At 32.5% G+C, this 18,911-nt stretch overlaps 1 protein-coding gene across 1 annotated transcript; it reads left to right on the top strand.

The window, feature by feature from the left end:
• Positions 1 to 14,466: 14,466 nt before the first annotated feature.
• LOC139847480 (uncharacterized) lies at positions 14,467 to 17,856 on the top strand. The gene is made up of 2 exons (XM_071837157.1): positions 14,467 to 15,492; positions 17,316 to 17,856. The coding sequence occupies exons 1-2, from the start codon at positions 14,506 to 14,508 to the stop codon at positions 17,388 to 17,390; spliced, it is 1,062 nt and encodes a 353-aa protein (XP_071693258.1). The 5' UTR covers positions 14,467 to 14,505; the 3' UTR covers positions 17,391 to 17,856.
• The last annotated feature ends 1,055 nt before the right edge of the window (positions 17,857 to 18,911 follow it).

Genomic DNA, 18,911 nt, shown 5'->3' with positions numbered 1-18,911 from the left:
AGCTAAAAATCTATGTATTACTCTTAATTCGGCTCTATCTATATCCAAATAAGAGTAGTTTCCCCCTTTAAAACGGTGATGGCTTGTCATTTGACTCCACACACCGTGTGTATCAAAATTTTCATCTATTTTCCTACCGTTTAGTATCAATCTTCTACAATCGGCAGACGCTAACTCCTCAGGCGTATATATACGTAAAGCCTGAGCCATGTCCAGTAAAGACATGTGGCGCATCGAACCGCCTAACAAAAATATGATAAAAGAACGATCGGTTAAACTAGCTACCCGATCATTCAACTCTATACTACATAACAACTCTTCACACCATACTTTATATACAGGTCTGCGTATGGTGAATAAACATATCCAGTCATTAAAAGAAGAATTACCATACCTCTGTACCAGTAATTCCCTAATTGGCCCGGCCAATTCTACAGCTTCCAAGGGTCCCCATTCTATGACCCTCGGTACCTCAACAACCTTGGAATGAAGAGTATGCAAACCCCGTTGATATTTTGGATAATCTATCCAAAGTCTGTCAAATCGCAGGTTCGGGTGCAACTGTTCCAAGTGCATATCTGAAAAGGTCATGACTGGATGAGGTACATCCTGCTTGTAGTAGTTATCTACCTCCTGTTGTTCCAAGTTCTCAGCAGGAGCATGACGGGCTTGGGATGAAGATTCACCCCTTTCATTCTGCAAAACACATCAAACACAAATTTTGTGCATCCAAATATGCATTAGTGTCAGCAAAATCATCAATCAAAATAATTACAATGACATTATCAATTTATATCAAACTTAAGCTCATTTTCACATTTTTATCAAATCTACACTTTTTCAAATAAGCATATACGAAAATTTTCGCCAAGTTCATAAGCATTCAACTCAAATAACATGTCAAAATAATCATTACTAGCAAATAAACAAGTCTCAAATGGCATTATCTTTCAAAAATCAAGTTCATGAATTTTGGACTTGAAAAAGTCCACTTTAATTCTCAAAATCATGTTTAGGCTCAAAGTTTGGATCATTTAACTACCTAGACATGTTACACTACTTAATTTAGCAACAATTCATGACAAAAATCGGCCATAACCTGTTTATATCAAAAAGCCCCAAATTTGCTCAAGAACACAAACCCTAGATTCTAAAGATTTTGAAGTTTTTGGCTTCAAATCATGTTAACAAGCATCAATCTAGGTTATACATGCATAATATACTAACAATTTAACACTAATTACACTAAAAATTAACAAAATTCAAATTGGGTAAAAATTAGCTCAAGAACACTAAAATTCGAATTAAATGGTGTTTAGGTGTAGAAATTTACCGTTTTTCTTGAGTAGTTCCTAGATATCATCCTTCTCAACATGATTTTAGCAAAAAATTTGGTGATTAACGGTTAAAAATTGAGATTTTTGGGGGTGATTTTCGGGTTTTTTCGAGTTCTTTTTCGCAGTATTTTGGGTGTTTATGTGTTGGTGGGAGTGAACTGATCGTGTGCAGCTGTTTTATTTTTTTTCTGTAATTTGGTCCCTCCGCGAGTCGCGGAGGTTTTCACTTAAAACTCCGCGAGTCGCGGAGTTACTTTTTTTTTTTTTTTTTTTTTTTTTTTTTTTTTTTTTAATCCTTAACTTATAAAACAATTAAGAAATTAATTTTAAAATTTTGTTTCCCTTGTTATTTAGGACGAGGTCGTTTCGGATCGATGTCCTAGTCCGTCCTTCGACAAAATTTTAAAATTTGTCTTTTTTTTTGTAGCGATTGTTTTAAAAGCTAAGATTTTTGGGTTTTTTAATGTTTTTGGCATACTTTAATTTAATAAGATTAAAAATAATGATAATAAAAGTTCTCGTCCCTTCCTCGGGTAAAGCAATTTCGGTTCAGAGACCTAGTCTTCAACTTACGACGAATTTTAAAAATCATATTCTTAACTTAATGAGATAAAGTAAATTTTTGTTTTTAAATTCACACAACTTAAATACAAAATTCAAAATTAATATTAAAAATTCAAAATTCACACCAAACTTAAAATTTGAAATGCATAAAATTAAAATTTCATATTTTAAAACTTAAAAATTCACACCAAACTTAATTTAAAAATTCATAAATTCATACCAAACTTATATTAATTTTTCAAATATTTATAATTTTAAATATATTGTTTTTACAAAATTTACAATATTAATTTAAGATTTAAATATTAAGATTAAAAACATGGTAAAAATAAAATTAAAAATCTTTTTGTCTTTTTATCCCACTTTAATCAGTCAAATATTATCAAAAATATGCGCCCCTCTTTTCGGTAAAGTAATTTCGGTTCCAAGACCTAATTTAACTCATGACGAATTTTTGAAATATTTTGGTTTGATTGATTAAAGATATTTATACCTTAAGAATAAACGTTAAATTTCGCAGTGATGTAATAAATTTTTGAATGATATCAATAATTTCGGTCGCCAAACCTAATTTTATTTAATACCAATTTAATACTTTTTAGCGAACAAATTAGCGTTTATTATCAAAAGGTTAAAAATAAAAATAAAAATAAAAACTGTACAGACATACCTGTGAAATAGATTTCTTAGTTATATGATCTATTATATTCATAAGATAGTCGGTTTAATTGGTCTTCCATGGCTGCATAGGCGTAACCTCGAGCATTCATTGTCTTTTCTTCTAAACATATGAACGGTCCGTCTCTGCATAAAGTAACAAATTCGGTATTTGAATAGGTTTGATTATTTGAACATTTACCTCCATGTGACCATTTTCCGCATTTGTGACATTTTTCTAGGTGTCGTGCTCTTCTTTTCGCTGCGGATTTTGATTTTCCTTTACCAAATTGTAACTTATTATCTTCGCATCTGGATCCTTTTCTAACTCCGTCCATTCTTTCTCTGATTACTGATACTAATTCACTCGGTAGTATGTCATTATTACGTTTAGTGATCAAAGCGTGTAGCATTAGACCATGGTTTAGTTCACAGGCAGTCTTCATTTCGTAAAAACCTAAAAAAAAATAAAAATTCAGAATGGGGGGAGAAGACTAGTTCTTTAGGGTCTGCTAGGGAAAGACCATACGTGTTCCATTTTCGAGAACTACACGAAAACAGACAATCTAACTCTAACAGAAATACATATTATCCTTTAAAGACTTGATTCTCCCCACACTTAGTTAGCTGTGGCATCGAAATTGTGATTAACTTCGTTGTCGACCTCCATCGGACCATGTATGTAATGTTTAACTCTGTGACCATTAACTTTAAATTCAATCCCATTTGAATTTATCAATTCTATCGTTCCGTATGGGAAAACTCTTTTGACTATGAATGGTCCAGACCATCTTGATTTCAATTTTCCAGGAAATAGCTTGAATCGTGAATTGAAAAGAAGAACTCTGTCTCCTTCTTTAAATTCTTTTGAACTTCTGATTCTTTTATCATGCCATTTCTTCGTTCTTTCTTTATAGATTAACGAATTTTCGTATGCTTCATGTCTTAATTCTTCTAATTCGTTTAGTTGACTTAATCGTAGACGTCCAGCTTCATGTAAATCAAGATTACATGTCTTCAAAGCCCAAAATGCTTTGTGTTCAATTTCTACTGGAAGATGACATGCTTTTCCATAAACAAGTCTAAAAGGTGTGGTTCCAATTGGAGTTTTGTAGGCTGTTCTAAAAGCCCAGAGTGCATCCTCCAATTTAATGGACCATTCCTTCGGATTTGATCCTACGGTTTTCTCTAAAATACGTTTTAAAGCTCGGTTGGTATTTTCAACTTGTCCACTTGTTTGTGGATGATATGCGGTGGAGATTTTATGAGTTACTCCATATCTTTTAAGAACTTTTTCAAGTTGATTATTACAGAAATGAGTACCCCGATCACTTATTAAAGCTTTCGGTGTTCCAAACCTTGCAAAAAGACGTTTTAAAAAGTTGACTACAACTCGTGCATCGTTAGTTGGGAGAGCTTGTGCTTCCGCCCATTTAGATACATAATTAATGGCTACGAGTATATATAGATTATTATGAGATTTTGGAAATGGACCCATAAAGTCAATACCCCAAATGTCAAATACTTCACATACTTGGATGACATTTTGTGGCATTTCATCACGTTGACTTATTTTTCCGGCCCTTTGACATGCATCACAGGATTTGCAAAGAAGGTGTGCGTCTTTGTAAATTGTAGGCCAATAGAATCCAGCTTCATAAACTTTTCTTGCTGTTAGTTGAGGCCCATAATGCCCTCCTGTTGGTCCTGTGTGACAATGGTTTAAAATTTTACTAGCTTCATCTCCAAATACACATCGGCGTATTATTCCATCGGGACAACTTTTAAACAGATGTGGATCTTCCCAGAAATAGTGTTTTATATCACTGAAGAATTTCTTTCGTCTTTGGTACGATAATCCTTTTTCAAGGAATCCACAAACTAAGTAGTTTGCATAGTCTGCAAACCATGGAATTTCTTTATAATCTATCTTCAATAGATATTCATCAGGGAAGTTGTCTTGTATGGCCGATTCATTCAGAACTTCTAATTCGGGATTTTCAAGACGAGAAAGATGATCAGCGGCGAGATTTTCTGCTCCTCTTTTATCTCGGATTTCAATATCAAACTCTTGTAAGAGTAAGATCCATCGGATTAATCTTGGTTTAGCATCTTGTTTTGAAAATAGGTATCTAAGAGCAGAATGGTCGGTATAGACCACCGTTTTTGCTAGAACGAGATATGATCGAAATTTGTCAAAAGCAAAGACAATAGCAAGGAGTTCTTTTTCAGTAGTTGTATAGTTCGTTTGTGCTCCTTGTAATGTCTTACTAGCATAATATATAGGTTGAAATCGTTTTTCAATCCTTTGTCCTAAAACGGCTCCCATTGCAAAATCACTTGCATCGCACATTAGTTCAAATGGTAGATTCCAATTTGGTGTTATCATGATCGGTGCATTAGTGAGTTTTTCTTTAAGAATATTAAAAGATTTGATACACTCATCTGAAAAGATGAATGGCGCATCCTTTTCTAGGAGTTTATTCATAGGAGTGGCAATTTTAGAAAAATCTTTTATGAAACGTCGGTAAAAACCGGCATGCCCTAGAAAACTCCTAACTCCTCTAACATTTGTGGGATGTGGAAGTTTAGCAATTACATCTACTTTAGCTCTATCCACTTCAATTCCTTCTTTTGAAATTTTATGTCCAAGAACGATGCCTTCTTTAACCATAAAATGGCATTTCTCCCAATTAAGCACTAGATTTGATTTTTCGCATCTAATTAGCATTCGTTCCAGATTAACTAGACATGATTTAAATGTATCACCGAAGACTGAAAAGTCATCCATGAATACTTCCATGCATTCTTCTATCATGTCGTGAAAAATCGCCATCATACACCTTTGAAAGGTTGCAGGGGCGTTACAAAGTCCAAATGGCATTCTTTTGTAAGCAAAAGTACCATAAGGGCACGTGAATGTGGTTTTCTCTTGATCTTCGGGTGCTATTGGAATTTGAAAATATCCGGAAAATCCATCTAGAAAACAATAGTAACTATTTCCGGCTAATCTTTCCAACATTTGATCTATGAAAGGTAAGGGAAAGTGATCTTTTCTGGTGGCGTCATTTAATTTTCTATAATCAATACATACACGCCATCCTGTTACAGTCCTAGTAGGAATAAGCTCATTTTTCTCATTTGTGATAACAGTCATGCCACCCTTCTTAGGCACGCATTGAACTGGGCTTACCCATGGACTATCAGAAATTGGATATATCAAACCTGCATCTAGCAGTTTAATAATCTCTTTCTTAACTACATCTTGCATATTAGGATTTAGTCTTCGTTGGCGTTGCACATACGTTTTATGACCTTCTTCCATAAGGATTTTATGTGTGCAATACGAAGGACTTATTCCTTTAATATCATGAATCTTCCATGCAATGGCTGGTTTATGAGCTTTCAACACAGAAATGAGTTGTGATTTCTCATTTTCAGTAAGAGAAGACGATATTATTACAGGTAATTCAGATTCACCATGTAAATAAGCGTATTCCAAATGGTTTGGAAGTGGCTTTAACTCTAATTTCGGAGGTTCTTCTATCGATGATTTATATCGATATCTGTCTTCTTCTTTTAGCATTTGAATTTCTTCTGTTGTTGGTTCATATCCATTAGCTATAAGTGTAGCTAACATTTCAGCTTCATCAATTGGTTCATTACCTTCTCCTAAAGAACATTCTCCTGTTCCTTGTAATTCTGGAAATTCTTCTAATAATTCTGCATGTGCATCTATAGTTTGAATATAATAACATGTATCATCTGCAGATTGTGGTTGTTGCATGGCTCTATCAACTGAAAAGGTAACACTCTCATCCTCTATACTTAGGGTCAGTTTCTTACCGAACACGTCTATCATTGCTTTAGCCGTGTTTAAGAATGGTCTTCCTAATATGAGAGGAACTTGAGAATCTTCTTCCATGTCCAAAACAACAAAATCTACTGGAAATATTAAAGTACCAATTTTAACTAGCATGTTCTCCATTATCCCTCTAGGATATTTTATTGATCTATCGGCTAGTTGTATGCTTATTCTGGTTGGTTTCAATTCTCCAAGGTCTAGTTTAGTGTATAGTGAATACGGCATTAGATTTATACTAGCACCTAAGTCTGCTAATGCTTCTATTGAACTAAGACTACCCAGAAAACATGGAATTGTGAAACTTCCTGGATCAGATAGTTTTTCTGGTATCTTATTCAACAGCACTGCTGAACAATTAGCATTCATAGTAACAGCCGAGAGTTCTTCCATTTTCTTTCTATTCGTGATTAGATCTTTCAAGAATTTAGCATACCTTGGCATTCCTGAAATCACATCAATGAAAGGAAGATTTACATTTATCTGTTTAAACATATCCAAGAATTTGGATTGCTCGGCTTCAAGTTTCTCTTTCTTCATTTTACTCGGATAAGGAAGAGGTGGTTGGTATGGTTTAACATAAGGTTTATCCTTAACTGTGTTATCTTCATTAACCTTTTCAACTACCGGTTCTTTTTCCTTATCTTGATCAGGTTGTGGTTCTTGTGGAGTAGGAATAGTTTCATCAGAAGTTACAGGTATTTCAGGTGGTTTAAGTGTTGTACCACTTCTTGTGGTAATAGCTTTAGCTGTTTCATTCCGGGGGTTAGCATTCGTATCACTAGGTAAACTTCCCGGTTTTCTTTCACCTATTAACCTTGCTAGGTTACTTACTTCTTGTTCTAGATTTTGAATAGAAGCTTGTTGATTTCTAAATGCTTGAGCATTTTGTTCATTGGTTTGTTTTTGAGATGTGAAAAACTGCGTTTGAGTTTCAACTAGTTTCGTTATCATATCTTCTAAATTCGGCTTTTTATCATCGGTTTGTTGTGGTGGTTTGTTTTGAAAATTCGGTCTTTGCTGATTATAAGTATTATTGGATACTTGTTGATTGCTTGGACCTTGTTGGTTGTTGTATGGAATATTTCGGTTATAATTCTGGTTTTGATTGTAAATCGGTCTTGGCGGTTGATAATTATTCTGATAATTATTTCCAGGCCTTTGGTTTATGTATGAAATATTCTCTCTTTGTTCCATTGTTAATTCAATATTGAGACAATCTTTTGTCAAATGTGGTCCTCCACACTGCTCACAACTAATTCGTATAGCATGAATATCTTTAGTCATCTTTTCCATTCGTCTCTCGAAAGCATCTATCTTTGCCGAAATGGAATCTAAGTCATGGCTAGAATCGGCTCTAGCTGCTTTAGATGATCTAATGATATCTTTTTCTTGGTGCCACTCATGTGAGTGGGAAGCAGTATTATCAATAATTTTGTAAGCATCAGTTTCGGTTTTCTTCATAATCGAACCACCAGCTGCTATATCTATGTCTTTTCTTGTAGTGATGTCGCATCCTCGGTAGAATATTTGTACTATTTGACAAGTGTCTAAACCATGTTGCGGACATCCTCTTAATAACTTTCCATATCTTGTCCACGCCTCATATAGAGTTTCATTTGGCTTTTGTGTGAACGTAACAATTTCTGCTTGAAGTCTTACGGCTTTAGATGCAGGAAAAAATTGTTTAAGAAATTTGTCAACTAAAACATCCCATGTATCAATCGCCCCTTCAGGTAATGATTCCAACCAATCTTTGGCTTCTCCCTTTAAAGTCCAGGGAAATAACATGAGATATATCTGTTCATCCTCCACTTCTCGTATTTTAAATAGTGTGCAGATCCTATTAAAGGTACGTAGATGTTCATTTGGATCTTCCTTCGGCGCACCACTAAATTGGCATTGATTAGTCACCATGTGTAGAATTTGTCCTTTGATTTCATAATCTGGCGCATTAATGTCTGGATGAGTAATTGCGTGACCTTGGCCAGTGCGTTTAGCTCTCATTCGGTCTTCCATACTTAAAGGTTCCAGATTCTCCATAATTGAATTTGTTGAATCGGTATCACTAGATGATTCTGATTTAATAGTTCGTTCCTCAACAATCTCTGTTTGAATGATTGGTGGTTCCGGAGGAAAGTTTAATGGTTCAGGATCTACGAACCGTTCCTGAATATTTTCTGGATTCTCAATTGTGAGGTTTGTTTCAAAAACTGGATTATCGGAAATTTGAACTGAAGTACTTGGTCGACTGGATGACGATTCTAAAGAAAAATCAACGGCGGTTATATTTGTTAAACGATGTCTTGATCGAGTTACAGGTGGTGAACGTACAAAAGGTGATGAACGTCTTGCTCGGTGCATTCACTGAATATCCTATTAGTTTTTAAAAGGAAAGAAAAATTATAATAAGTTATCCAATCAATAGACTTTTCTGATTTTGCCCACGTTTCGAATAGCCAAAAGATGCAGCAGAGGGGCAGGATTCGTTTGGTCTCAATATAATTGAGGACTGTTTGGCTCCAATAACCCGGTCCACGTACAAATCCAACTATTACTACGAACCAGAAAATTTTGATGTCTATCAATTTAACCACTTAAAATAAATTTTCGTAATTTTTAGAAATTTAGATAAGAAGTAGAATAAAAATCTAAGTCCTAAAAACTAGAATGGCGAGAAATAAGAAAGAAAAAGAGTTCGCGTCGAAAAATGTCGAAAAAGAAAAAAAATGGTTGAAAAATAAAAGGTGACGGAAAAATAAAAGAAACTTATCAAAACTTAAAAATACTTAACTAATTTAACCTTATTACTACAACTAACTTAAAATTATAATCGCAAATGGAAATTACTAATTGGAATGATAATTGATACATAGTAAAAGGTCTAAAAATATTAAAGCTTACAGGAAAAACTAAGTCCCAAATGGAAATAACTTAAAAAGAAACTAAAACTTAAAAAGGCGTCGCAAAATTCTAAAGCACCTAAATCTTAGTCTAAAGAAAAAGCACTTAAGGAATTCTACGGCAAAGCCTAAAAATATAGGAGTAAAAATAACTATAGCAAAAACTAAGTTTAAAATTAATTATGAGCTAAAAAATACAAAAGTTACGCTACAACGATTAAAAAGGTACAAAATATAAAAATATACAAAAAAAATTGTAAAAAGTACAATTTTTATAAAAATATTATTTTTATATTATTATTTAATAAAACTACTAATTTTACAATTTTAATAAAACTAATTAAACAAAATACATAAATATAAAGTAAAAAGTAAAAAATAAAACTAAAATTAATAATAATAATAATAATTAAGTTAAATAATAATAATAATAATTAAAATCCCGTAATTAATGCGGTTTTAGGGTTTTTGTCCGTGTGTCAGAAGCCCTCCGCGAGTCGCGGCAAAAAGAGAAGAAAACCCCGCGAGTCGCGGGGTTCAGAATTTGAGCTGACAGGTTTCACTTTTACGCGTTTTTCTTTATTATTTTTTTTTTTTCTTCTTTTTATTTTGTTTTCTGTTTTTTTTTTTTTTTAATTAAATAAAAGATATTAAAATTAAAACTTATATTTTTATAAACTAAAATAAAAATAAAGAAACTTATAAAACTTAAATATTTAACAAAATCTTAAAAATGCTTATATTTTTGTTTTTCTTTTTATATTTTTGAATGATTAAAACGTAATTTTTACAAAAACGACTTTTAATAAAAGTAAATAAAAATCTTTTTTTTTATTAGCGTTGCGCTTCCGGCTTTTAAGAGTAATTCCCCGGCAGCGGCGCCAAAAATACTTGATGTCAGAGCAGAGGGGTATAAAATACTATTAAATTTTAGCAGAAAATACTATTAAATACGATACAATTTTACACAAGATATTTATTTATTTATAGAATGGATATACTTAAACCTTGCTACAACACTTATAGGCAGTGTACCTAATCGTACAGTAGTGTAGTTTTTAGTAAGTCCGGTTCGTTCCACAGGGAAATCTTTAAACAAAGCTCAACGCTATATTAGTTTACTTTTATAAAAATACAAATATATATATAAGTAATATTATTATTATAAAGGGGGGTTTTTACCGTTTAATGACCGGTTTGTCGATTTTAAAACTTTAGTCGCAGTTAAAACCTAATGTAAAATATAAAATAAATACAAGACTTTAAATTAAAGCGTAAAGTAAATAACGATAATGAAATTGCGAATAATAAAAATGCGATAAAATTAAATTGCGATAATTAAAAAGTACGATAATTAAAAGTGCGATAAAATAAAATAACAATAAATAAAAGTGCGATAATTAGAAGTGCAATTAAATATAAAATAAAGGAAATTAAATATGAAATAAAAGAATTATGCTTATTTAAACTTCCGTAATCATGATGTTTGACGTGTTGATTTTAGTTTTATGCCCATGGGTTAATTGTCCTTTGTCCTGGATTATTCAATATGTCCGTCTGGTTTTTGTCCATAACAGTCCATCAGTCATAAATATAAATTGCAAGTGTCCTTGTCAAATTATTATTATACCCGAAGATAAATATTCCAACTAATTGGGGATTCGAATTGTAACAAGGTTTTAATACTTTGTTTAATGAATACACCAGGTTATCGACTGCGTGTAAACCAAGGTTTTACTACTTTGTTAACAATTACACCAATTACCCTTGAATGTAATTTCACCCCTGTTTTAATTATTCTAGTGGCTATTAATCCATTCCCGTGTCCGGTTAAATGAACGATTATTCGTACATATAAATACCCCGCCCATCGTGTCCGATCGAGTGTATATGGTAATTTATAGGGACGCCCAATTGTAAATCTTTATATTAACATTAACAAACTTTCATTTAGTTAAACAAATATAAAGCCCATTAATAGCCCATAGTCTAGTTTCCACAAGTGTCGTTCTTTTGTCCAAACCCCAATTATGGTACAAAGCCCAATTACCCAATTTTAGTAATTAGCCCAACATCATGATTACTTCGTTTTAAACAAGCATAATAATAACTTAGCTACGAGACATTAATATAAAAAGGTTGAACATAACTTACAATGATTAAAAATAGCGTAGCGTTACACGGGCAGAATTTCGACTTACACCCTTACAACATTCGCTAACATACCCTTATTATTATAATTAAAATTAAAATATAAATTATAAATATAAATATATATTACTTCGTATGAATGAGAAGAAAAAAATGATGATCAATTCGATCAGAATTCGGTTGGCTTTATAGCCAGAAGTGAAATTTGGGGCTCCGCGACTCGCGACAAAAAGCCCTTCAAACTCCGCGAGTCGCGGAGAGGTATTTTCAATTCACACCCTTGGAGTTTCTGGCTGCCGACAGTTTTTAATATATATATATAATATATATATAATTAATATAATTAATTATATATTATATTATATTTATATACATAGTTAACTTGTAATTTTTAGTCCGTTGCGTCGAGCGTTAAGAGTTGACTCTAGTCCCGGTTCCGGATTTTCGAACGTCCTCGCGTACAATTTAATATCTTGTACTTTGCGTTTTGAATCTTGTACTCTTGTGATTTCGAGACGTTTCTTATCAATAATTGGAACCTTTTTGATTGTCTTTTGTTCTTTTGAGCTTTTTGGTCGTTTGCGTCTTCAATTCGTCGAATCTGTCTTTTGTCTTCACCTTTTATTATTTAAACGAATATCACTTGTAAATAGAACAATTGCAACTAAAAGCTTGTCTTTCTTGAGGAATAATGCTATGAAATATATGTTCGTTTTTAGCATTATCAATATAATATATTAACTAAATAATAAAAGTGATACAAAGTTTATATACTTAGTTAAATTATGTCAAATTATATAAATTAATAATATATTATTTATTTAAGCGTACGTTGTTGACTAAAAATTAATATTCGGTCAATATTTAATTGTATATAACAACCCTTAATACATATAGTCAGGCAGATAACCCTAGGGTTAATTCAGTAAATTTAGAAGTCGAAAGGTGAGGGTTGTTATAACAAGAAAGTTTACAAAATTTAAATTATCATGGTTATAGCTTTAACTTTTGTTAGCTAAGTTTTAGATGTGTTAAAGTCGTTATTACCTCTTTGGCCCATTCGACACATTCCACTTTCTGAAAATCTCTTGGTTTTACAATTTGACCCGCTAGAGATATAACATGGTATGGATCCATTAGCATATTGATGGTTCAAATTTGACATCGACACCTTTAGTTATTTTATGCAAAGATTTCGGGTTTAGATTCTTATTATTAGATAATCTATCACAACGTTTATGCATATTTGGGAGTATATTCTGGTCAATTTATGTCCATGTAGCTGAGTTGAGCTGTTTTTTGCAGGTTTCGCTGCTCAGAGGAACTTTGCAGAGGTAATTTCTTATTTCTTATACACGTTTCTGGTACCAATAACATAAAAGATATATTTTTTGCAGAGGTAATTTTTTATTTCTTATTGGGTCGTGTATGGAAAAGATCTTCAGCAAGGGGATGGCAAAATGCCTTGGAGGTTTCATCATGTGTCTTGATCGTCACTTTGTTGAGGAGAGGAATATTGCTTATCTTAATGATCTATCAATTTGTTATCTTCCATGATATGGTAAAAAATATCCAAATCAAACTTTTCACTGCTGCTTATGCGATACTCACCATGTAAAAAACGTTCTTAATAACTGATTAACACTACATCCATGACGAAATCAGGTATTTGTCTTTACTTGATTAATACTAATTTTGTGTTATGATAATCGATTTACTACATAGTGATGACAGGGTTTTGACATTACCAACAACTAATGACTATTGTTTAGGGTTTATAATCCTAACATATCTCCTATTAAATGCTTAAAAATGAGCAATCGATCTTCACTTAAATGGAATTTCTGTTCATTAATCACAAATTATTTGATCTAAACTCAGATTTGTAGTTATTGAAAATTGATATTTTTTAACTTCTACACTTACACACATACAGCAGTTATGTTATGATCTATGGTACACATATAACTTCATATAAAATGTTTAATACATATATTGCATGTCTATAAAATGATACATTAACTGTAGAAGTTATATTAAATGTTTAATACATATATTGCATGTCTATAAAATGATACAATAACTGTAGAAGTTAACCAAATCAACAATGCATGGAACTCTTCTACTTCTAGATCTTCAAGAATCACCTTGAAATGTGCTGATTTTTCTCAATCAACTAAATTTGAAAAAGGGTCCTCTTCAGCAACTCCTTCATTTCTTCACAAAAGTGCTGGAAAGGAAATTGAAATCTTCAAAATTGATGATCAATCTGATCATAGCTCGGATGTACAACTCATTAGTGAAAGCGAGTTTATGAAGATCCCTACAGATAGTGATTCATCCGTTCCTAGGAGTCTTGAAGGTGCATATACAGTTGTGTTTTTCACAGTCTGAATTAGTATAAAACTATTACTATCCGATGGTAAAATAATTATGGACCGGTTAATGCAATTTGGTATTACGATTTTTTTTTAGCCATTGCAACTTTACATTTTTATTCTAAGTTTATAATAATCTTCATTTACATCTAAGTTTTGTTTAAGTACATTCTTTTCCATCAATTGTTTATTATTTATAGTTTCTAACAATTTTATTCAGGACCGAAAAAATACCTTTTTTTACTTGAAAATTTTATTGACGAAACCCGCGATTCCGCGGATCTTAAGCTAGGTATGTAAATAAAAAGAATAAATGAGAAACATATAACAAGAATCAGTTTTGGGTTCTTACGCGAAAAACCACTTTACCAACTAACTATGCATCAAATATCAAACTAAAGCGAAAAAGAGAAATCAGTTAAAGTTTAGAAAAACGGACCTTCTATGCACGCCACCCTCTTTCCCACGTGCCTCACTGTTCTCCGATTCGATATTGTCGTCCACGTGTCAAAGTCTTCTTTCATTTCTCCATGTGTTCCCCCACCTCTTTCCTTTTTTCACGTATCTATATCAAAGATCATCTACACGCTCATTCACTCACTCGCAATTCACTAATTATCTTTTCATTTTATTTTAATTATTTTTAATCAAACATGAATACCGAAATTCAACCGAATTTTACATATTTAGATCGAAACTTTAGTAATATCAGTCTAACAAACGATGATTCAACCGCTTTTAGCGACTGTAACAGTGACCGATCAGGTGAATTTCAAAATACATCATCTGCTCAAAGCAAACGGTTACTTCTCGCGTGCACGACGGATAAATCAGACGATTTAATCAAACAGCTTGTATCGGATCTTCAATCGGATTCAATTGAAGATCAGAAACAAGCTGCGATGGAGCTCCGGCTACTCGCGAAAAATAAACCGGAAAATCGGATTAAAATTGCGACAGCCGGAGCAATCAGACCGTTGATTTCGCTCATCTCGTCTTCCGATCCAGAGCTACAAGAGCACGGAGTAACCGCTATATTGAATCTATCGTTGTGTGATGAAAATAAAGAGGTTTTAGCTTCTTCAGGAGCGATTCGGCCGTTAGTCAAAGCGTTAAAACACGGAACATCAACGACAAAAGAGAACGCCGCGTGCGCGTTGTTACGATTATCGCAATTTGAAGAAAACAAATCGGTAATCGGACGATCAGGTGCGATTCCGTTACTAATTAACCTTCTAGAAACAGGAAATATCCGAGGGAAAAAGGATGCATCAACGGCGTTGTATTCGTTGTGTTCAGTTAAAGAGAATAAAATTCGCGCAGTTGAGGCCGGAATTATGAAGCCTTTGATTGAATTAATGGCGGATTTCGAGTCGAATATGGTTGATAAATCGGCATTTGTGATGAGCGTTTTGATAACGGTGGCGGAAGCGCGAGTGTCGCTGGTGGAAGAAGGAGGTATTCCGGTTTTGGTTGAGATTATAGAAATCGGTTCGCAACGGCAGAAGGAGGTTGCGGTTGTGATTCTGTTGCAGATTTGTAGTGATAGTGTTGTGCACCGTACTATGGTGGCCCGTGAAGGGGCCATTCCCCCCTTAATCGCTTTATCGCAGTCCGGTACAAAACGGGCTAAGCAAAAGGTAACCATTTTTATTTTTCTCGTTACATCCAATAATTAAGTATCATACGTTGATTACGTTCTACTTTACAAAATAAATACTTAATAGTTTGTTAGAAATATAACACATTTATAAAATCAGGTTAAGATATCTATATAATTTATAAATATATTTTTATATGAGTGACATATCTATTTTTAAAAACGTTAAAAATAAGTATGAATTATTATTCTAGGTTCAATTCTACATTACAAGCTTTATAATTAATAATTTGCATGGTTAAAGAATGCATGGTTAGTTGGTTACTCCTATACATACATATTATTGGTTATTGGTTATAATAAAATAAAATGATTACTTTGATTTTAAAAAATAATTAAAAAAAAATTGTACATTGTACATCCAATATCCAATTATATTTACTTTAGTGTTACTCCAATAAAAATAAAACTTATATAAAGAAATTGTTAAAGTATATTTGGAGTAATTTATAACACGTTGTTTACATGTCGCTATTGAAAATATGAGAGTTTCACACCATTGACTCAGGAAGTGTTTTCTAGCTATTGACTTTCTATTTAATTAATCAACTATAATACCACTACTTATGACCAATTCTGTAAATTTGAATGTTTCAATTTCTGTGTGATGTTCAGTAGCTATCTAGTTAATTAAGTTATTTGACCTATTAGTGTTAACTAGTTATGGAACTCTCGTTTCACGCCGGGGTTTCGGTTTTCAATGTATTTTATTGCATTTAGTTTGTAAAATTATTTCGTGGCTAACGATGATGTCGTTGAAGCGCAATTCGAGTCGAACTAAAAGCTATAACATATCAAAGATTTAAATGTTATTTTAAATATCTCCACATTTCACTATGAAATTGTTGACTTTTAAAAATTTAACGCAATTAAGTCGTTATTTTGTGGAGAAAAATAAGGAAACCATAAAAGAAAAAAAAATTGTTATAACGGGTAGAGAAAAATATAAAGGAAAAAAAAAGCTACAGTAAACGAACCGAAAATAAAATTCTACAGTACCGTTGCTACAGTAATTCCGTTGGTACAGTGCTAACGGGCTACATTGATTCCGTTGCTACAGTAAAATAGGTAAAAAGACGAAACTGCACATGGTACTATTCATCATTTTTGTCGCGCTTCGCGACGAGAGTTCGGTTTTCAATGTATTTTATTGCGTTTAGTTTGTAAAATTATTTCGTAGCTAACGATGATATCGTTGATGCGCAACCGAGTCGAACTAATAGCTATAATAACTCATCAAAGATTTAAATGTTATTTTAAATATCTCCACATTTCGCTATGAATTGTTGATTTTTAAAAATTTAACGCAATTAAGTCGTTATTTTGTGGAGAAAAATATAAAGGAAATCAAAAAAGAAAAGAAAAATTGTTATAACGAGTAGAGGAAAATTAAAGGGAAAAAAGCTACGGTAAATGAACCGGAAAAAAAATTGCTACAGTACTGTTGCTACAGTAATTCCGGTGCTACAGTGCTAACGGGATATAGTAATTCCGTTGTTACAGGAAAATAGGCAAAAAAGATGAAACTGCCCCTGATATTATTCATCATTTTTGTTTAATAGTTGATATAATTGTAATAGTAATGTTTGATAATTAGATTATGCGTAGTATATTTATGGTGTTTTAATCGGTAATGACGTAATAGGGATATGATATGAAGGTTTTTTTTTATTAATTTAATGGTGTGAGATAATAGTAATGCTATTTAATTTTGATTGGTTGTTACTTTATACGGAAATAAAAAAATAATTAATTAATTAAGTGGTGGGTCTTACCGTGAATTATTTGGATGATGATGGACAGGCGGAAGCACTGATTGAACTTCTTCGACGACCAAGATCCGGCAACGCTTCAACCAGCTCAGATTCCTCAGATTAGGATCTTTAATATCATAGTCCCAAAAATATTTTCTTTTTTGTTTGAACATATATAACTTAAAAGGATTTCTATATTTTTTTCTCTTTCAATTTATTTTTTTCCAATGTGTAAATATTCAACGTTTGCAGCCACTATTGTAAATGGGTGAACGGAATACGTGTTTTGTTTGGCTTTGTTTTTTTCTTTTGATTTTGAATACAAGGCTTTGTTCTTTTAAGAAAGTTTAAATAGTTCGTGTTTTGTTTGGGTTTACTAGTTCCTACAAATGCTAATCATAACTTTTAATAAAATGGTTATTTTCTTAATGTTTAATGATATGATATGTCTAAGTTTGAAACTCGTCATTGTTTATATAGGGAGTATTAGAGCGTGTAAAGTGTGTAGTAACATATTAGCCTAATATATTAAAAAAGGACTAAATTCAAAATACTAAATTCTAAATCGGACTAAATTTTTTAAAATAAGTCTTCACATAAGAAAAAAAAGACTTTTTTGCTCCGTTGGTCCTTCAATTATACACGAAATTGCAATCCGAGTTCCTCAAGTTTTTTTTTATTTTCGCGTCCTTTTAATTGCAATATTTTGCAATCCGAGTCCCTCCGTCACTTTGCCGTCTAAATTGGCCGTTAGTACCATCACGTGACCAAAACGTGATGGGTAAAATCGTCTTTTTGCATCCTGACCAGCTCCTTTATACGTTGCAAACAAGTTGGGTGATTTCATTTTCAACACCTCGTTCATTTCAAACCCTAGATAAATCCCCAAATATTGAAATCAAAAATTCGAACCCTAATTTGTAGAGATGGAATGCTGGTGTGGTCGATCGTGTGTAATACGATTCTCAAACTCTGAAGCTAACCCCTAACGTCGTTACTATACGTGTGAAAAAAGGTAATTTGACTTGATCCAATTCGTTGATAATTCCATATCTGTTACGAATTCTTGTTTCTTATTTTTGCAGATATCGTATTGCTCGTTCTTTGCTTGGTACGATCCTCCAAATACACTGGATTGCATATCTGCAGTTATGAATGCCAAATTGGAAGTTGATGAAAAGCTTAGAGAATCAAAAAAAAGAGAGTGGAATCTGAAGATTATGTTGATTGTTAGCTGGGTTGTGTTTGTAATGTTGTACTTCTCAAATTGAACTCGGTTAATTGCAGTGTTTTAGTAGTATTCGAATGATGTAATGTATCAATGTAGACAAGTCTTGAATGTATCTTTTTTTGTTGAATCTACTTGAAATAGAGAATGGTAATTTGGTTGACACTATATTGACATTTCCTTCAATTTAATTGCAATGCAGGATTTTTTTCTTGAACTACATTTGGTACCTTTTGCTTGACACTATATTGACACTAATACATATTAGCAGTAGCATAATAAGTGACAAAAAATATTAGTCATTAAAGATAACATATATATTAGGAGTAGCAAAAGAAGTTACCAAATATAGACCACCAAATACAGACTATTATCATTCGATTACAACTTAAAAACCTACCATTACCAAATACATAA

This window comes from Rutidosis leptorrhynchoides, chromosome 5 (genome assembly GCF_046630445.1).
Source record: "Rutidosis leptorrhynchoides isolate AG116_Rl617_1_P2 chromosome 5, CSIRO_AGI_Rlap_v1, whole genome shotgun sequence".
Classification (NCBI taxonomy): domain Eukaryota; kingdom Viridiplantae; phylum Streptophyta; class Magnoliopsida; order Asterales; family Asteraceae; genus Rutidosis; species Rutidosis leptorrhynchoides.
The sequence above is the reverse complement of the archived record's forward strand: the minus strand, read 5'-3'. Positions and strand labels throughout refer to the sequence as shown.

Excerpts from the sequence above, each read along its gene's own strand:
- LOC139847480 (XM_071837157.1), top strand. The coding sequence starts at position 14,506 with ATGAATACCGAAATTCAACCGAATTTTACATATTTAGATCGAAACTTT. Across the intron at positions 15,493-17,315 it reads CAAAACGGGCTAAGCAAAAG|GCGGAAGCACTGATTGAACT; the intron begins GTAACCATTTTT and ends GATGATGGACAG.